A 21,126-nucleotide genomic window follows, 5' to 3' on the forward strand; every position below is an offset into this window, starting at 1 on the left:
TTTACGTATTCCAATCTCCCAGTCCACATTCACGAATCTTATGACTATCTTCATATGTGAATGCCTTTTATATTTAGGGAATGGTGACCGTATGTTAATCTTCCGAAGACTACTGGATGTAAGTATACTACATGTATTTATAGGTTAATGTGTTCATTCCTCGCACGGTCGGTTAATGTGTGCTAATTCATTAGCGGCTGTCGTGTTTTCGTTCCTGTTTCGAATTATATTAATGTAGCAGAGTGATTTTTTTATGCTTCATAGATAATTATGTAATATACATTTTGGAAAACACTGATTTATATTGAAAATCTACTTATCAAATTCTTATTGAGCCTTCGTTTAATTATTTCACTCTTGCAAATTATTGTTACTAAAGGATATCTATCCTTTACGATTTAATTTAGTATATAATTTACGTTTTATAGTAACACTATTTAATATAAGAAATTGCATTAAAATTGTATGTGATATAATGGGAACTTATGCAAATGGTGTTTTTAAAATTAAACACTTCATAATTGAGAAGAAAATTGTCGTTTTATTTGTTTCTATTAACTGGTTAAATTTTTGTTACTATAGTAAACATCACAGGAGGCATTTATCGCCTTCTCTTACAAAGAGCTTGAATTCTTTTGTTCTATTTTAACTGGGTTTTCGCTTGAATTTTAAGACTTTGTACTTTTACTGTATACAATGACCTGGGCTCGTATACATAAAGCTACTTCAGGATGTACTTAGGTGAGGTTTAAGGATTTTTGTCAGATGTTCGGACTCCTTGTTTTTTTCACTCCACTTTGTATTCAGGGTAAAATATTTTGCCCCATAACACCAATTTGTTCTTTTCATATATTACTTCAACAGCTCATTAAAGGTACATGTAATTTAACAAAATTTCAGCAGTTTAAGATTTCTTTTCTTTCGATTTGAGAGCAAATTATTGCAAATGCAAATAAATGTATAGGTAAACGTCCGAGTCAGCCTTTTCCCGCCATATAAAAAAATCAAATATCTCGAAAAGGAGCTCCATAGTAGATCAATATTTTGTGCTTACTTTGTTCCTAAACAAATGGTATTCCGACTTTTAGGATCAATTTTAAATTTCTTAATTTTTTTAAATTCACCTAAGTACATCTTTAAGTTGAGATCCGTTCCGAACGGACGAATTTTCTGTATGTCCTACGATAAACTATAATAGTTGTCTATGCGGTATGGGCTTTGCTATTTATTTACCTAATATATAGTTGTTTTAAGATCTGTGTCATTTGGTCTCTTGTACAGAGTTTTCTCATTTGCCTTCGCACTACATCTTTTTCATATGTATACTACGATTGTGTATGTTATCTCAGCCCTGTTATCTGGCTTATCTTTTGTATGCATATAGTTCATTGATTGACTGTTGTTTGCTGAATGTCCAGTGGCGTCTCCTGATTGAAGTGTGGCATTAAGGATTATTATGTCATAATTATTTCCCTTGTTTAAAACTATAAATTTCATATTTCTTTATTTGATGATTTAGACGAAGTTTATTCAATATATATTTGTTACATTACATAGCTTTTGCTATTTGATTTCATTGGTTAAATATATTTATTTATATTGAAAAGTTTAATATTTGGATCGTCGCAAAATCTTTGGTTACCTTCTGTGAGAAACTTATATATTTTACATAACTGGTTTGAGATAATTATTGAATTTCCTGAGGACAGACTTTTAGTCCAACCAAGAAAAGCCAAAATTTCCAACCATCGTTTAGGTTAGTACATTTGCTACATTTTAGTACCGGTACATGCCTTCATAGTACGGGTAATTTGAAGACATTGAATGTTCCATTTCTATTCACCTTTGACATATCAGAATACAAGTTGTACTCTGATGATTAAATTATATATTGTTTTCAGTGTTTGGTTTTCATTTACTTAGATATATTATAGCGCATCACATTTGGCATCAGTCGTTTCCGTTAAATCAGTTCACAAACCAGAACAAGCTGTGGTTCGCATCCCCGAATCTCCAGCAGTATTGCTCCTGCTACAGAAGGCTTTTTTACATGTAACTGTCTCATACATGTATATGTGCATGTACCTTCTCCATATGTTCTCGTCGTATTGTTATATTTCTTGATTTATTCAAACTCTTGCAGAAATAACCTATTGATGTTTTTAGAATCACACTTTAATCTGATTTCTAAATTCTTATTTCAGGTGACAACTAATTTATTAATGGCAAGCTTCTCAGGCAAAAAAAGACAAGCAATATAAAAATTGATTGTTGGTTGCTTAACGTCCAGTGGCCAATATTTCATGCATGTTCAGGACGATGTAAAATTGGAAGCCCACCAAAACAGTGTTTAACCTAAACATACCGCTACAATATTCGTAACATGTATTATATGTGAATAAATAGCCATCGGTCAACAAAGCCCCCCTTCGCTTGGACACGCAAATATTTGTACTTCTTCAATTTGTGACCTTTAATCAACACACTCAGGATTACTTTGACACAATTTCGTTCATATTTTTACCTGTGACAAATATTCTTTGACAGTCTTCTGATTTATGCCTTTGTTTTACGAGCATTATCATATACGGGATTATAATCGGCATGCATAAAAATATTAAAAATTAAACTTACCGTTTAGTATATTTGCCATTAAATATACAAGCACAAATCTCCACATCTTCATTTTGGAACAGTAACTTATTTGCTGTCCCTAAAACGTGACCTGACCACGTTTTACTTATACAATAATTATTTTTAAATTTAAATGTCTCTCAACTGTAAAAATACATGTATATTGTCAATAAATCTAAGTGTGTTTCAATAGCTTCAGGTCAAATTGTATAATGAAATTATTTTGATTAGTAAAGATCAGTAAAGTTCATCATGAGGTATGATATTATCAGAAAGGATGTGGAACAAATATATGCGCTTTGTTAACATACACTGAATTAATCTATTTCTAAAAACATAACATTGTCGTTATATATAGCTCTGACTTTAAAGCTATACATTCATTCGTATGTGCAACGTTAGTGATATTTTTGTTTTGGGGAACCCCTTCATCAGTAAATGGTGTAAACCCAAAAATAATACAAATAGATATAAGGTTGGATTGTTAATACAGAGGAATGTTAGGTACTTAGATAAAGTGGACATAACTCAGGGAGACAGGTTTATACATGTATATTAAGGTCTTCTTGTTGAGGGTGAAACAATCATTTTTTTCTCAGGGTCAATTACAAATTATATTTCTCCAAAAACTGGAAATATTCTTTTTTTCTTCAAATTAATCCAACCCCCCCCCCCCCCCCCCCCCCCGCGCAAAAATCAAATGTTTGCTGCATACAGACCATCAATGGTTTTAACTTATTCATATCATATATTGATATATTGTACAAATATATTCTTGTCTTCATAGTGAATGTTTTTTGTGACTGCAGATTAAACATTAATAAATACAAGTCATCCAAAAAGAAAATGTATCGTTTAATTGATTTTTTAACCCCATGATCAGATTACCAATTCATTTAACTAGTATCGTGTGATGTAAATACATCCATAACAAGCTTATATCTGGAATCTAGATATTTTTACACTTTTGAATCATTCTTAGGGACTATGATATATGGATGAGACGAAAATTGTGGTACAGATCTTAAGAGATCTGAATAGCAAAATGACTTGAATTAAAGAGAAATGGTGATATCACATCCTATAATTCGCTGTTTCAGAATATAATGCATTCAGGGTAATAGTTTCAAAAGCGTACACCAAAACGTTGTGATTGATTTAAAACGTTCTAAACAATGGAAATCCATCCAATGACGTAACGGTTGTTTTAAATTTGGTGTACGAACAATGAGATTAAATGTATTTTAGATTCCGATAAGGCGAATTCGAAAAAGGCCTTCGTTAGAAAGAATCAATATTAATCAGATCAGAAGCAAACATAAACTAATGATATATAGCACACTCTATACAGGTCAGACGTCAAACGAAACGTCCATCCGATTTTCTATCTTCAACGCATCTTTCCAACAATGATATTGTACAACTTTATGGTGTAACACCACTATTTCCGATCCGGCCAGAAAGGACATACCAGAAAGTAGTACATATGAAACACAAAATTGTTCCTACGCATGATTGTAACTTTCAAAATATGTAGAATATTTAGATATTTTTGGTATCAAACGAAAGCAGAATGACTGGTGATCATTGTAGAACTATTTTTGATTTATTGTTTTGAATATTAAAAAAAAAACCTAAATTTTACAAAGAGGGTACATTTAGCCTGTTTCTGAAATCTAATGTACTTGTTTTTGGTATATCCGAAGTTCCGGTAACCAGTTCTTTCTTATATGCCATTTAAGGTATGTTGATTTTTTTTCAGTACATGACACCATAAAGTGTTGCAATAATCTTTATCTGAACTTCAAACAAAAAAAGCCGCTGCGCCTGCATGAAAATGAGAAATCTAACATAGAAAGCAATGGATCCATGCATTAGTGGACACTTGTGTACTTCATAATACGTTATTATACACTCCCTTTTATATATATATATAGAACGATTGTCATGGATTCCAATAATAACATTTACACTTTGACATCTTTTAATGGTTGTAAGTATCTTGTAACCACTCGTCCCTGTAAACCACTAATTGCATATCAAGAACACATTCAATGAATCTTAAGTTTCTAAAAGCATTATGCTACAGTTTGAATGTTGACTTCAACATATTTTTAAATTTCAAATAGTAAACACGGCCGTAGCCATATTTATATAATGATATCTAGTGACAAATATTTAATTAATTTTGTAAAACGATTGAGGATATAAATATGGGCAAGGTCCATAGTCGGCACTTTGCACGGCACTCATTGTGTCCCTATCCCAAATGTTCTCGTTTTTCAATGTTTGTTTTCAATCAATTTCTATCCTTCATTCTTGTTGATCCATTTGTCCTGCCTAGTTATATATCAAATACACTTTTAATTTGTTAACTGAATACATTTTGTATTTATAAACCAAGCCTCACTAGACATTTAGGGAAAATCGGAAATTGGTAAATCAATATTAGCTATATATGTGCTTGGGCAGTTTTGTAGGTATACAGACTAATGGGGTCAAACTTCACTGTTTAATGAAGACTGGAGACTACAACGGTTGGAACACATCTATGGTCATTTATTCTGTAAAGGTCAATCTTCTAATAAATTTCGAAAGGATGACGGACAAATTAAACATGCAACATTTTTCAGTAAAAAAATAAAAATATGGCTTATCGGTATAATAAGATAATGATTAATAGCATTTTTTAAAGTACTAGTATGCTACAAAATCACAAGCACTTGTCTCAGAAAGAACACTACTTTGAAATTTAAAATATTCTGTTATATGCCAAATTCTCGGTTGTCAACCCGACCAAAACTTGTTATGTCGTAGATCTAAATTGATTTTTCTACACAATGGTGTATAACACGCCCACTTTAGTTGCCAGAATCATCCGTAGCAATCCTACCCAAGTGTGCCAATCGTAATTATTTCGCGATCGGCTGACTTTTTCAAAAATGCGAGTTAAATACCTTGTGTTATATTATAGGATGAAACGCCTTTTTCAAGAAATTTACTGGTGTATAAACTCGACCAATTCACTCACAAACAAATAAAAGTCCGAACAATTCACTCACAAACATTAAAATTGGGAAAGGAAATAGGGAATGTATCAAAGCGTAAAAAAACCCGACCATAGAGCAGAAAACAGCCAAAAGCCATCATTGGGTCTCAATGTAGCGAGAAATTCTCTCCCCCGTAGGCGTCATTCAGCTGGCCCCTTAAAAATATGTATACAAGTTCAGAAATAATGGACGTCATACTAAACTCCGAATTATTCACAAGAAACTAAAGTTAAAAATCATACAAGACTAACAAAGGCCAGAGGATCGAGCCTGACTTGGGACAGGCGCAAAATTGCGGCGGGGTTAAACATGCTTATGAGATCTCAACCCTCTGATGTCAGAAGATGTAACACAAGAAATAAACAAAATGGCAATAATACATAAATAACAACAGACTATTACTCAATTTATTTCACTTGACTGGGCGGAGTTTATCCAGTTCGCTCATTAATAGTTATCCCATAAGGACGCGGTGTGTCAGTGTAAGATCACCCCGATGGCCGGAGGCCAGAGGGTAATCGAACACTGACACACCAAGTCCGACTGGGATAACTATTTTACATCCCAGCTGTTTTAGATTAGACGAAAAACCATTTACAATTTATAAAATCTAGTTTAGAACGCCACACAACCATAACAATATACTTTATATATTACTATATGATGTATACCCATTTTGAACCCCAAACACGATGAGTAGTTACATCCCAGCTCCTTTGTTCTAACAGGGGTGATCTGAGCCGGATCACCCCTACCAGATCACCCCAGTTTGAGTTTCTTTGTTATGCATGCTTTCCTTTGTTCTGTAACATTTTAAAACTTATAATTAATTATACGACTATCTATTAAAATTCACGTAGAAAAAATCCAGTGTATATGCTGGATTCGAACTCAAGACCTTTAGCATATCAAGCCACGACACATACCACTACACCAGGACGACTTGATACGAAATAATAGTAATTTGACGTACTTAAAGGAAGCAAGAATTTTTTATAAGTGGGGCGAGTTGTCAAACCTTTATTCTGTGGTGTTTTAACCATTTTCGTTAATTAGTGAGTTTTCAGACTGATTGTTCAATTTGATTTTACACTCTTTCAAAGTGAAGCAAGTCGGTAAACAAGAGTGGGACGATATTTTCAAAAAGTGGCGATATAGTGTGGGCCGATTGGCAAGTGGGGCGAGTTGACATTGTTTGATATCTACTCATCGTGTTTGGGGTTCAAAATGGGTATACATCATATAGTAATATATAAAGTATATTGTTATGGTTGTGTGGCGTTCTAAACTAGATTTTATAAATTGTAAATGGTTTTTCGTCTAATCTAAAACAGCTGGGATGTAAAATAGTTATCCCAGTCGGACTTGGTGTGTCAGTGTTAGATCACCCTCTGGCCTCCGGCCATCGGGGTGATCTTACACTGACACACCGCGTCCTTATGGGATAACTATTAATTAAACATATTTTATTGTCCAAAAACATTGACAATAGGATTAAACACAAGTTTTGCAACTTAGAACGTCTTCTCCATTACATACAAATAATAAATAACCGAACAAAAATGAAATACATAATAATAACATCATAAACAATATTATTATGAAGACATGAAATAAACAAGAATTTAAACGACATGGCTCATCGATTCATAAAAGTCGAGTTGACCGTAAATTTTTATGATGGACCTACCAAATAGGTTGTTTTATCTTGGAAAACATATTTACTCTAAAGGTAAGTTATTATAATTGTATTTTGAACAAATTAAATTAAATTGTTGTTGTCAACTGATATGATTTCATAATAAAATCAAATTGATGATCCATGTCTTTGAAAAATTGAACAATTGCATTTGAAGTCAACAAAAAGTAATTTAAATACATTATTATTGGTATATATTTAACCATAATGTCTATAAACTATGAAAAGCGATTGGTCTCTTTAATATAATTCTGCACTTTTATAAAAAATTAGCGTGTTTATGTTCATATTAAACAAATCATTGCCGTACATTAAATTTTCAAAGTCGGTTGGTATATTTTCTTCTCTAAGTTCAAAAAATAAGTTATTCCTTTGCACTGTATAATTGTTACACGACAGGAAATAATGTTGGGCATTTTCGTATAATTAACCACATTGACACATTGCGATAGGTTTAATATTTGCGTGATACAGATCCATGTTAAGGGCACTGCATTTGTTTCTTCATCTTGCGTGTAAAACATTTAAATATATATGGCCAATATTGAAATATGTAGGGGGTGATTTGTTTTTATAATATTTCTGTTTATTTTTAATTTAAACATATTTAAAGAAAGTTCAATTCTAATACTTAAATCGAGCGAATTCTACAGTTTGATACTAGACGGAATAAATGATTCCTGATAAAGAGAAAGTCTGCTAGAGGTTTTATATATATTTTGACTGCTTCGTAGATTGTAATTGTTTGTTTCTGCAACTGTAGGGGGTATTAAATCTAATAAGTATTCTGGGGCTTCCTCTTTCATAATTTTGTAATATAAAGTGAATTTCTTAACTTCCCGTCTAATCTTTAATTTGTCCCATCCCGTCTCTAAATAAAGTGATTGAGTGCTAGCATAGCTTGTTAGACCAGTGACAATACGTGCTGCTTCCAGTTGTAATTTTTCTAATCTTTCAGAATTCAACTGTCCGCAATTACCCCTATTAAACTTCAGAAGAATATTCTAGAACAGGCCTTATAAAAGTTAAGAATATTTTTTCTAAAGATTCCCTTTTTAGTCGGAATTTCAAACGTCTAAGAACATTTAATTGTTTTGATACCTTTTCTATTAAAGAATCAAGTGAACACGCTTGGTCCACTTACAGTCACTGCTAAAAAGTATGCCTAAATGTTTATGACTAGTAACTGTATCTACCTGAACTCCGCCAAAATAAAAACTCAAGTTATTTTTTTAATTTATTTTACTAAATAACATGATATTAGTTTTATTTGGATTGAATTTAACTAGCCAATCATTTGCACAGGAATTAATATTGTGTAGATCGATATTTATCATAGATTGGAGAGTAGTTTCATCTGGAGCAGTATGTCCAATAGATGTATCGTCTGTAAACATTCTACTTAATCCAATCATATCATCTGCAATGTCATTAATGAATATCAGAAATAAAAGAGGACCCAGTACCGAACCCTGTGGAACACCAGCTTTAAGATTACCTAATTCTGAAGTCATCTCTTTTAACACTACTCTCTGAGTTCTATTTGTTAAGTAACTTTCAAGCCATATTAACAGATTGCCTTTTATACCATATCTTTCTAACTTCAGAAGTAGACCCCTTATCCATACTCGATCGAATGCCTTGCTTAAATCAGCAAAAGTTAAACTTGTAAAGAATATATTGTCTAAAGCATACACGATAGAATGTTACATCTCAATTAGTTGATGAAAAGTAGAGCAGCCGGGTAGGAAACCAGACTGAAATTTATACAAAAGTTTATTAATGATTGAATATATGACATTTATATATTATTTTCTCTATTACCTTGCTCAAATTTTATAAATTTTATTAATTTCCTGTTTACAAAACTTTGAATTTTTCGAAAAATAACTAAGGATTTTCTAATCCCAGGCATAAATTACCTTAGCCGTATTTGGCACAACTTTTAAGAATTTTGGATCCTCAATGCTCTTCAACTTTGTACTTGTTTGGCTTTATAAATATTTTGGTATGAGCGTCACTGATGAGTCTTATGTAGACGAAACGCGCGTCTGGCGTACTAAATTATAATCCTGGTACCTTTGATAACTATTCACGCAAGAAAGAAGTGATACTGGTCTATAGTTACACGGCATTGACTTATCTCCATTTTTAAATAAAGGAATAACATGTGCCAATTTCCAATCTTTCGGAAATATATTTTGAGAGAGCGATTTATTAAACAGAATACATAAGGGAAGTGCAATTTCATTTTTTACTGCTATAAGCATTCTATTACCTATTTTGTCTGGACCAACAGCTTTATTTGGATCTAAAGTAGAGATAATATCTTTAACGTCTTTTATAGTTACAGTAATTCCTGACAAAATGTTAATACCTGTATCCTCGAAGTCGGACAATTTTTTTGTTTTCTTCATCTAGACTAGCTATTGAACAAAAATATCTATTTAGAATATCAACTTTTTCTTTTGTATCATAAGAAAATTCAAATTTTTTTAAATAAATGTATTTAGTTCCAATGCAAAGACCCTATAAGTGAATCAATATTAAAGTCAATATATGTTATGTTTGTGAGTGACTTGGTCCAATTTATACACCAATAAATTCATTTAAAAAGCCGTTTAATTCTTATAATGCTTTCAAATAAATTGGAGATAGGAAATATATTTTTTTTACACTTGTTACCTATATTACACGTAAATTGTATATTTATGTCACTGAATATGCCTGGCGCATGCATATATTTGCTGGTTAGCGCAAAAATATGTACTCAATGAAATTTGCTATCTGATAAAAAGAAAACTGCCAACACTCTTATTTGCATTCAAACAAATGTTTTGTGTCTTATTATATTTAAGGATTAATTTAACTTGCAGTGAAAGTATACTTGTGAACGCCGTTGTAATAATCGCCGCCATCTTGTTTTCATTTGTTACGAAATGTTCGGTACGTCTATCGAAAAATAACCAACGTCAAGATCAGCTACCAAAAGTTCTATCAACCAATCATATCAACGTTTTCCCTAATATGCAAATCCTATAGAAATTATTAAGGTATATACATTAGGAATATCTTTTCAAGAACCTGTGTGCAAAATGCCAAAATTATTGTAAACCAAATAACACATATGTTATAATGATAAACGTTCGAACAAAATACATGACTACGCAAGACAGACAATATTTTATTTTACGGGTCACCTCTTCATTTGATAAAACGTACAATTAGTTAATTAAACAATATCTTAAAACATAAACATACATGAGCCACTATAATAACAAAAATTCAAATAGAGAGACTTTCTAAAATGTATACACATTATTTACACTAAAATTAGCTATACAAGATACTACATACAATCGTCATGCCAATATATATAGAAAATCAGTTAAATCTGGGACATAATAGTCCCAGATCAATTATTTTATTAGTAAAATTTATCCGAAATCACACTACCAATAATTATAGTATGATGTGCTTTTTTCGCCTTGTAAATGACCCCATTCTCGAAATCTTATAAAATATGTTTGCACATGCATATATTGACTAGTATAGGAAAAAGAATTTCATCAAATTGGCATATAAAAAGAAGATGTGGTATGGTTGCCGACTTGCCTATAAGACAACTCTCCACAAGAGAAAAAATGACACAAAAATGAACAACTATAACCGTACAGCCTTCAACAATGAGGAAATCCAATACCGCATAGTCAGCTATAAAAGGCCCCGAAATGACAATGTAAAACATTTCAAACGAGATAACTAATGCATTTTATATATCTAATCAACTTAAAACACTTTCAAACTATTAAATGATGCACATGTTGTTATACATCAAAACTACAATGTGTTAAAATTCGCAATTGACATATTTAACCGAGATACGACAACGTTCATGCAGGCTATTCAAAACCCTTCCCTCTGTAAAAAAAACACAATGCGAGACATCTGATTGTTTACATTTAATAATCAAAATATGGAGGTTTAATGGAAGAGCCTACACAAATGGTCTACACTTATACACATCGGACATAGAATTTACCTAATCAGAATCGAAATGGTAAAATGCAAGCTATAATTTATTGTAGCTATAACATGGGTAGGCATTATATTCGTGGTTATTTATCTTCCCTATTGCTAGCGCTCGGGCACGATTATAATGCCCAATCATGTTTAAACTACGATATAGTATGGCTTGCATCAATCATCTGTAACTAGAGCATGTGGAAATCAGCACTTTTTTTTTTTTTAGATTTTCACTGCATGTAGTAATAATGATATAAACATTTAGACTGATTAATAATGATTTTGAATCTTTCATTTTAGAAATCTAACATTCAATGACATGTGAATTTAATCTAATGTAGACATTGGTTTCTGTATCCATTGATCAAAACCAATTGTTTCGATTCGTCTAGTGCATGAACTACTTATTCATATATAACACAGACAATTGATATAAGCTTGTTTGTTAAAAACGATATAACGAGACAGCTAAATTTTAACTTTCAGCTTTGGGTCACGCTGTGCTAAATTTAACCTTTCCGATATTTTCAAATGGATATTTGTGATCGATTTAAAGGTCTATCATCTTCTTTTCCTTTTATCATTTGAAACTCCGTATATTTCTTGTAATACGTTGTGAAGTTACCGGCTACAATAGCGATAGGCACTGCTAAAATAATTATTCCAGAGAGTGCACATAAAGCACCCACAATACAACCGAGTGTTGTGACAGGATATATGTCTCCATATCCGACAGTTGTCATGGTAACAATAGCAAACCAAATTCCTTGAAACATATTTGAAAACGTGAAGTTTGAAAATTCGGCATAGAATATCATGTTCGCAAAGAGTATTGCCAATGTTAGGCACATAAGTAGTAACACAGAGAGATCCTTAAGGCTATCCCACAATGCAAGAAATAAAATTCGAATTCCGCTAGATTGCAATGCAAACCGGAAAACACGAGTAAGTCTGAATATTGTAACTGCATGACAACTTGCAAACATAATGTATAATATTTGACTTTTGTAGATGGCAATGTAATAGTTCTCTAGAACAAATTTCGCAATAATTGCAATGTTAATTATTAGATCAAGTACATTCAAGAAACTTTTAAAAAATCTCTTCTTGCAGGGACAGACTGAAAAGCGAACAGTCATTTCAATGATGAAAAATAAATCGGTCATTCTTTCCAATATAGTCAGAACCTGAAAAGGTCGGTTCAAAACAAAGGTGATTACTTTTTCGTTTACATGATGGGCCTGTAAATAGATTCTCATTTCTGTTGAATTCCCGTTAAATTCACGTCTCTCTTCTCGGAAATCTTCATGAGTGCTAAGAAGAATTACAACCGTAGATATCAGGATCACCATGAAATAGAACACCATGTACACCTACAATTCAAAATGAAAATTAAGTACACATTGTCATCAGTTACTTAAAATTGGTATAAAAAGTCAAGAGACGTTCCGAAAAGTTTATTTCACAAGTTAAACAGTGAATTAAGCTATACAAAACACCATACTTTTTTTTATTAGAATAGCACACCAATGTTCACTTACTGTATCAACATGAACATTAAGTTAGTAAACTAAAAGTAATACGTAAAGTCAAGAACAGTTCCAAGGAAAATGAGCTGAACAGAGTATTAAAATACTACACAAGCCATGATTGATCACGGGAACACATGCCTTGATATATATATACATGTATACAATTTTTTTTTGTCAACATGTAACATGACAAAAAAAAACGGCAGTTCTTACTTAGCAAATAACCTACAATAACAGATATATATTGCTTTACATTAAAGTCGAATTAAAAGTACATGTATGTTGTTATAGTGTTCTCGTTTGAAATGTATAACATGTCTTTTTGGGGACTTTAATATATTGTTATACAGTATTGACTTTGATCATTGTAGCTAAAAGCCATATGTTGACCTATTAGGATCGAATTGGCAATCATAGGATATTTTTAATATAAATAAATTGTAAGTCCAACTGGATGAGAGATTAGAGAGAGAGAGATTAATTTTCCCAAGCAAGTTATAATATCTATTATAGTTCTGCCAACGTTTATCAGACACATGACTGTATTATTCCATAAAAAAAAATAAGTTTTGTCCTATTTTATTTGTAACTTGCAGCAAATACAACTGTTAAAAAATAAACAACAAAAACAGATCCACAGGGTATTATGTGCATATTGCAGTCACCTCTGTTTGTTCGTACACACAATTAGTGATCCTATCATTTTAATTATGCTGACATTTCTACCAAATAAAAACCTATATAAATATTAATCTAATCAATTATGACACAGAATGTTTATATGATTGGCTATAGACTCGGGAAATTAAACTGTTACAGTTGTCAAATTATCACTGAATTATTTAGCGATGTACAAATGTATATCTAATGCAGTTTCTCTCTAGATAGATACCTTGTCGTCATGGATACAATTTTCTTAAATGTTAGTGGAACAATATTTTAGATTTCATATTCAAAATGAAAGTTATATCTACAGGGCACACTCACACAGTGTAGATACTATTCTGTACGCTATCCGGAAGTCGCGATTTTCGAAGCGAGAACTTTTTGGATCACATTTTAAATTTGATGGGTATACTGAATTAAACGGTAAGTTGATCATCTGTACATTGCTTAATGATTAATTCAGCCGACATCGATATTCTAAAATGGTTTAGAATTAAATTCCGCACATTCAATATTCGTGTCTTTGCCTTAATCAAGAGATTTTCAAGTACATCACTAAGAAAAATCAGTCGGCCAACCTAAAAACCATCTTTTTACCCTCTTAGTGTACAAATTAACGTAAAAACCAGACTTAATTAACTCAATGAAGTATATTTTAAGCGGTGGTAAAAGTTTCAACCAGATCTTTGAAGCCAGAAATAAGAAAATTACACTTGTTTGAATTTCTCACTGTACGATCAGTCTCGCTTGTTTATTTTAAAACTGTATGATCAGTCTTTATGTCACTGTATTCTAGTGGTGATTTCAAAGTTATTTACGATACATTAGAAGGTGGCATTTTTCTAAATAACACAAATATATTTCAATACATTCACATCCTGAAAACTTATGAAACATGTTTTAGCTTGATAGGGTGTACTCGACTTACTACATTAAGTATAAGGATGTTTAAATGTTGCTAAAATAAGAGGAAGGTTTGATGTATACTAGTATATAAGTTTCAGAAATGTCCTCCGTTATACTTAAAATTGTACAAACACACAGATTTAGTTGTTATATATAAATGCATGTATTTACACACATTCGAGGCCGTACTGTAGCCTATAATTGATCACAGCTCCTTCACTTTGTTTAAGATGTAGAGTTATATAAAAAAGAAGGTGTGGTATGATTGCCAATGAGACAACTATCCACAAAAGACCAAAATGACACAGACATTAACAACTATAGGTCACCGTACGGCCTTCAACAATGAACAAAGCCCATACCGCATAGTGAGCTATAAAAGACCCCGATAAGACAATGTAAAACAATTCAAACGAGAAAAATGTCTCTTTGACACTCAATTGTACACCACTTTTTCATGCGGGGGGTTATAGTGATAAAGAAGTCCGTCTTTCCGTTCGTCCGTTGGACCGGTACAATATGATTCGCCGGTTTTGCAAGCGCATCTCCTCATAAACCACTAAATATACATTGGGGGTTCCGGCCATTTTTAAATGGAGAGGGGTCCAATCCAGGAGAAAAGGGGATTCCAAATATATGTTCCCATACAAATGAATTGATAGTTAAAAAAGGGTTTCAAACTTTTTTTGAATCCGTCACTGATATAACTATTAATTAATCTTATTCGGATTTCTTATCATAAATGATAATGACTGTATTGTGTACCGTCTATTTCGAAATTTAGTAAAAATCTTTTATGGGGTTACTTTATATAAGATGCGGACTTGAACTTTACTTTATATGGGGGCACCCATCAGGCATTTCCAACACCTCCTAAACTAATCATTAAAGTTTTCTGAAATTGCTCCATTTTTACTCGATTAATGCATTATGGACCTTCTATTTCTGTAAACTTACCAAAATTATATCATATCCATTTTTTGTTATTTTAAAAGACAAGCTTGATTTATGTTATCATCAATTGGTCAACGGCGGACGGTGTAAATAATCTTTAAAAATGTAATAGCTAAACAGGTAACTGTAACGATACACTAATAGACCTTTTCAATATCTCTCGACACCGACTAATGACACCTACAGTTTACAGGTAAAATGGATGGGTCGTCTCAAAGACAAAAAAACATCATGATAATCATTCCGTAACATATGGGATTGGCGGTTTTATATAGTTTAAGAATATATATCAACCAAATAAATATATTAATATATATATGTAAGCCGGATGCGGCCATTTATTTCGCCTAGTCGCGTTTTTGTGACTTCTCCTTTCATTTTGCAAACGCGAAATTGGGAATTCGAGAAATCGAGAAAGCAAAATCGAGAAATTGAGAAATCGGGAAATCGGGAAATCGTGAAATAGGGAAATCGAGAAATTGGGAAATAGATGAGATCGGGAAATCGAGAAATCGAGAAATCAAGAAGGCAAAACGCCAAAACATGTAAGAAAAAACACGAAAACGCGAAAACGCAAAATGAATTCTCGATTTTGCGTTTTTGCTTTCTCTATTTCTCGATTTCCCAATTTCTTGATTTCCCGATTTCCCAATTTCTTGATTTCTCGATTTCGCTTTCTCGATTTCCCCGAAAACACGAAAAGGGGAAACGTCCGCATCCGTCCACCATACATATTTCTCTGTCATATAATATTCTTATTTCGTATGTATCTGCACGACATTTCATGTTGAATTGATTAAACAAATATTCCAATCATTCAGAATCCTAACCCATTTTCTCTTCACTTTTGTGATTATGTGAGTCTTTCGCCAAATATTTGCCGCATGCCAATAACGATTTAATTTGTTGGTGTAAAACCTTTAATGATTTTTTCAAAAATGAAAAAGAATACTGGACCGTCCGTCCGTATCAAACTTGTGAACACGACCAACGTTGTGTTTTTCCACCGATCTTCACCTTAGTTGATGTACATATTCAATTTTTACATAATTACATATTGATTTTTAGGTCGAAGGTAAATATCACGTTTTTTTTTGGGGTTTTTTTTTTATCAACGACGGTCTTCTCCGCTTCAAGATATATATCTTGTTCGAGGTCAAGTTTTTCCTTGATGAATTTTGAAAAAAAAATATAATTGACCCCTCGTTTTAATGTTCCTTGTCAACCGACATAATCATTGTTTAATAAATATCAACTACAATAAAACATGATTCGTTCTTTTCGTTTTCCAAATTCAACCAGAACAGCTAGAAGCTAAACGTCTAAAAGATCAAATGTGACTTAAAATCTATCATTTTCTTTATAATAAATTAAAAAAACCGATGTCATTTGGACTCTGTAGGAAAGTTTTATCATTGTCAATGATTGAAAGCAATAAAATCAATAATATCTCAATTTTGTTTGAATTTTGAGACGACCCTTCACATTTTACCTGTCGTAGTCGTTCTCAACTGTAGGTGTCGAGAGATGTTGAAAAGGTCTAATACAAAGTCCACAAGCGAATCATGTATTACTTTTTAGGCATTCGATTTTAAATAAGACTGATGGAACAAAATACAATTATTTGGCCGTCTATAAAATTCATCAGAAATATATTTGTATTGTCTGATGAAAGTAATTACACGTTATAGTTCCCTGGATAGTTCATAATATCACATATACACGTATATACCTTCAAATTGCTGTTGTTTTTTCTTCAAAATCACGACTGGCCATACAGTCAAAAAATCTGAAATCGCTTCTAGAATACAGTCAGTTCTAGACTGATCGTACAGTAATTTATTTTGGGATCCTCAAGGAAAACATATTTTTTTATGGAAAATACGAATATTCCACTTAAATACGAAAAGAATATTGAAACAGTATATATTTAACTGTAATCTGATGCAAATATTTACAATAAAAGCTTATTTGCTTTGTACTACGAGAGCAAAATTGTCCATCGATTTAACTTTTTTCTACCAAGTTGATGTGATGCACACGTATATTTTATATTCTAATGCATGTTTTTGTTACAGTTACTCATATTTATGATGCTATTTATACCTTGAAGATGTTCAAAACACTTTGTAGATATAGGAGTAAACAAATGATGAGAAAAGTTACCGTAGGCAAAACCGTCCTGTTAGCCAGTTGGAAATCATCGCTTCGAAAATCGCGACTTCCGGATAGCGTACAGAATAGTATCTACACTGTGACTCAGTACTGTATACATAGTGTTTAGATCATACACATTTTAGTGGAAAATATAATTATATATATAGCCAGCAAAACTGAAGGAATAGTTCAAATGATGATACAAGTATGAAAATTTGCACAAAGCATCATTATTATATACTTTTAAAGAAAAATGTGCTGGCCATTAAAAAAAAACATTTGTTCAAGATGGCCACGTTCTTTTTTCAAAATGGCATACTGGTATAATTCGTAATTCATCTAATTACTCGAGACTCTTCTAGAGCTGTTTAAGTAAGTGTAACTTCTATGATGCCAGTGTTTGAAAACACGCCCATTCAGTTGCTATGCTCTGGTATTAAATGGATAAGGCGAAAAATGTGGGCTACTTTTGGTATCAATTGTAACTACAGATCAGCTACTTTTGTCTTTTGGTATCAATTGCAACTACAGACCTGCTTCTGTTTGTATTTGCTAAGCAAATTCAGTGGGAATGGCCTGATTTGTACGGAGAACATAAGTGTATCCGTCATGTTTGGTAGATTGCACATTGAAATGACTTGTGTGCACTTTTTTAACACATTTTTAAGTACTAAGTCTTAACATGCCTCAGTATAAACATGTTTAGGTTGACAATGTGTTAAGTTTAAGAAGGTTACTGTAACAGTAACTGTTAGATCGTTTCAGTTTAGAAATTAGAGTTAAGTCATAAAAACTTCAAATTTAAAACATTTAAAAGTGTTTATAATAAAGATAGTTGTACATGAACACATGTAATGTGCTTACTTCGAAAAAGTTAGATATTTATAATAGTTGTCCTAAAGAACTACAAAATGTAACTCATGACTAATTGTGTTCATTTTCTAAGCACGATTATTTATAACAGCAATAATATGACCATTTTTTCTCATTTGAATTGTGTTGCATTTTGTTATTTCGGGACCTTTTATAGTTTATAGTACGGTATGGGATTTGCTCATTGTCGAAGTTCAAACGGTGACTTACAGTTGTTAATTTAGCCGTCATCAAGTCTTTCGTTGAAAGTCATTTTCATTGACAACATACTAAATCTTTTTATTTTTATGATATATGTATAGTTTTCTAAAACAAATTTACCTTCGCTGCTTTGGATGACAATGGTTCTTCCATTATAGTCCATATCCTTCTCCGAATTCGCACACCACGAGGGAGAGTATCAAAACACTCGTGGCAAGTGTTCCGAGGTTCCTTTATTTTATCCAACAATTGAACTTGGTTTTCAAGTTTTAAGTAAGGATGTATGCAGCATGACTCCATACTGCAATCAATATTCCAGAAATGTAATTCCTTTTGAAGCAGTCTTGTACAGAGGTTTGATGAAAAATGAAGTTCACCATAGCGATAAAAGTCTAAAACCACGTTAAATATTTCTGGATTCCTATCAAAATAATACTCATTTTTTTCTTTTCGAAATTCTGAACACTTTTCAGAAAGCTCTGCTAGCCTAGTGCCCGGATGTCTTTTCAAAAGCTTCCATGAAATCTCAAAAAATGTTCCTCCAACATTTAGAATAACCGTATCCATGCTTACTAGGTTTATAACAGATGCAGTTATGTTATATGCTCTTCGCTACATTATTCGGTGCAAAACATTTAGTTACTTAGTAATTTACAAACGGTTTTGTTTCCCGCATCTGCAGCAAAATATATACTGAGGGTTTTTTTACATACTCCGTCTGTGTTAAAATTGATTAGATTAATGAGCCATTCACAAACTATAAAGGTTTTTACTGATGAGAGATATCAACAGAATAAAACTGATAATATCAGTAATTTTGTTTACGAACAAACTGAAATGTCTGCAATATGCACATACATATATTACCCTACGGATCTGTTCCTGCACAATATCATTTATGAAAATGACAAATATACAAATGTATGAATTTTAGTCTCTTTGTGAATATGTTTATAATTGAAAAATAATTAGCTTTCTGCGCAAATATTGGACGAACAATTATGGCTTACTTGGGAAATAACAATTATAAAAATAAGGCGATATGGTAGGATTGTCAAGGACACAACTATCCACCAGAGTCTAGACGATAAGGACATTAGCAATTATGAGTAATCATTACTATTCGAAAGATTAATGCGTTGCATGTCACTATGTAATCGGTATTAAAGTTTTTTTTTTATTTTTAAAAAACTTTAGTCTTAGACGCATGTCGAATTATATTAGTTTTTAAATAGCTAGCAATAACTGCAAGTACTCTCAGATCTGTACGTATAGTATTTTACTGCAAGTACTCTCAGATATGTACGTAGTGTCTTTACTGCAAGTACTCTCAGATATGTATGTAGTATCTTTTACTGCAAGTACTCTCAGATCTGTACGTAGTGTCTTTTACTGCAAGTATTCTCAGATATGTACGTAGTGTCTTTTACTGCAAGTACTCTCAGATCTGTACGTAGTATCTTTTACTGCAAGTACTCTCAGATCTGTACGTAGTATCTTTTACTGCAAGTACTCTCAGATATGTACGTAGTGTCGTTTACTGCAAGTACTCTCAGATATGTACGTAGTGTCTTTTACTGCAAGTACTCTCAGATATGTACGTAGTGTCTTTTACTGCAAGTATTCTCAGATATGTACGTAGTGTCTTTTACTGCAAGAACTCTCAGATCTGTACGTAGTGTCTTTTACTGCAGGTACTCTCAGATCTGTACGTAGTGTCTTTTACTGCAAATACTCTCAGATATGCACGTAGTATCTTTTACTGCAAGTACTCTCAGATCTGTACGTACTGTCTTTTACTGCAAGTATTCTCAGATATGTACGTTGTGTCTTTTGCTGAAAGTAATCTCAGATCTGTACGTAGTGTCTTTTCCTGCAAGTACTCTCAAATCTGTACGTAGTGTCTTTTACTGCAAGTATTCTCAGATATTTACGTAGTGTCTTTTACTGCAAGTACTCTCAGATCTGTACGTAGTGTCTTTTCTGCAAGTACTCTCAGATATGTACGTAGTGTCTTTTACTGCAAGTACTCTCAGATATGTACGTAGTGTCTTTTACTGCAAGTACTCTCAGATATGTACGTAGTATCTTTTACTGCAAGTACTCTCAGATATGTACGTAGTGTCTTTTACTGCAAGTACTCTCAGATCTGTACGTAGTGTCTTTTACTGCAGGTACTCTCAGATCTGTACGTAGTGTCTTTTACTGCAAGTACTCTCATATATGTACGTAGTGTCTTTTACTGCAAGTACTCGCAGATATGTACGTAGTATCTTTTACTGCAAGTACTCTCAGATATGTACGTACTGTCTTTTACTGCAAGTATTCTCAGATATGTACGTTGTGTCTTTTGCTGAAAGTAATCTCAGATCTGTACGTAGTGTCTTTTCCTGCAAGTACTCTCAAATCTGTACGTAGTGTCTTTTAC

At 32.5% G+C, this 21,126-nt stretch overlaps 3 protein-coding genes across 3 annotated transcripts in view; all 3 read right to left on the reverse strand.

The window, feature by feature from the left end:
- LOC139526899 (uncharacterized) overlaps positions 1 to 2,781 on the reverse strand; it is a 32,920-nt gene extending 30,139 nt beyond the window's left edge. The window contains exon 1 of the mRNA XM_071322048.1: positions 2,635 to 2,781. Within this exon, the coding sequence (XP_071178149.1) occupies positions 2,635 to 2,686 (52 nt within the window). The 5' untranslated portion in view covers positions 2,687 to 2,781. The remainder of the gene's footprint in view (positions 1 to 2,634) is intronic.
- The window catches only part of LOC139526915 (uncharacterized), a 350,297-nt gene that overhangs the window by 101,189 nt on the left and 227,982 nt on the right, over positions 1 to 21,126 (reverse strand). The gene's annotated exons all lie outside the window — the stretch shown is intronic.
- On the reverse strand, positions 11,878 to 19,426 carry LOC139526900 (potassium voltage-gated channel protein egl-36-like). The gene is made up of 2 exons (XM_071322049.1): positions 18,819 to 19,426; positions 11,878 to 12,782 (listed from the first exon to the last, which is right to left on the reverse strand). Exons 1-2 carry the CDS (start codon positions 19,263 to 19,265, stop codon positions 11,937 to 11,939), a joined length of 1,293 nt encoding a protein of 430 aa, XP_071178150.1. The 5' UTR covers positions 19,266 to 19,426; the 3' UTR covers positions 11,878 to 11,936.

Source organism: Mytilus edulis, chromosome 6 (genome assembly GCF_963676685.1).
Source record: "Mytilus edulis chromosome 6, xbMytEdul2.2, whole genome shotgun sequence".
NCBI lineage: Eukaryota > Metazoa > Mollusca > Bivalvia > Mytilida > Mytilidae > Mytilus > Mytilus edulis.

Bases quoted from the DNA above. Each gene is read 5' to 3' on its own strand.
- LOC139526900 (XM_071322049.1), bottom strand. From the start codon at position 19,265: ATGGATACGGTTATTCTAAATGTTGGAGGAACATTTTTTGAGATTTCA. The intron at 12,783-18,818 runs GTAAATTTGTTT...TTTGAATTGTAG, and splicing joins TGTCATCCAAAGCAGCGAAG to GTGTACATGGTGTTCTATTT.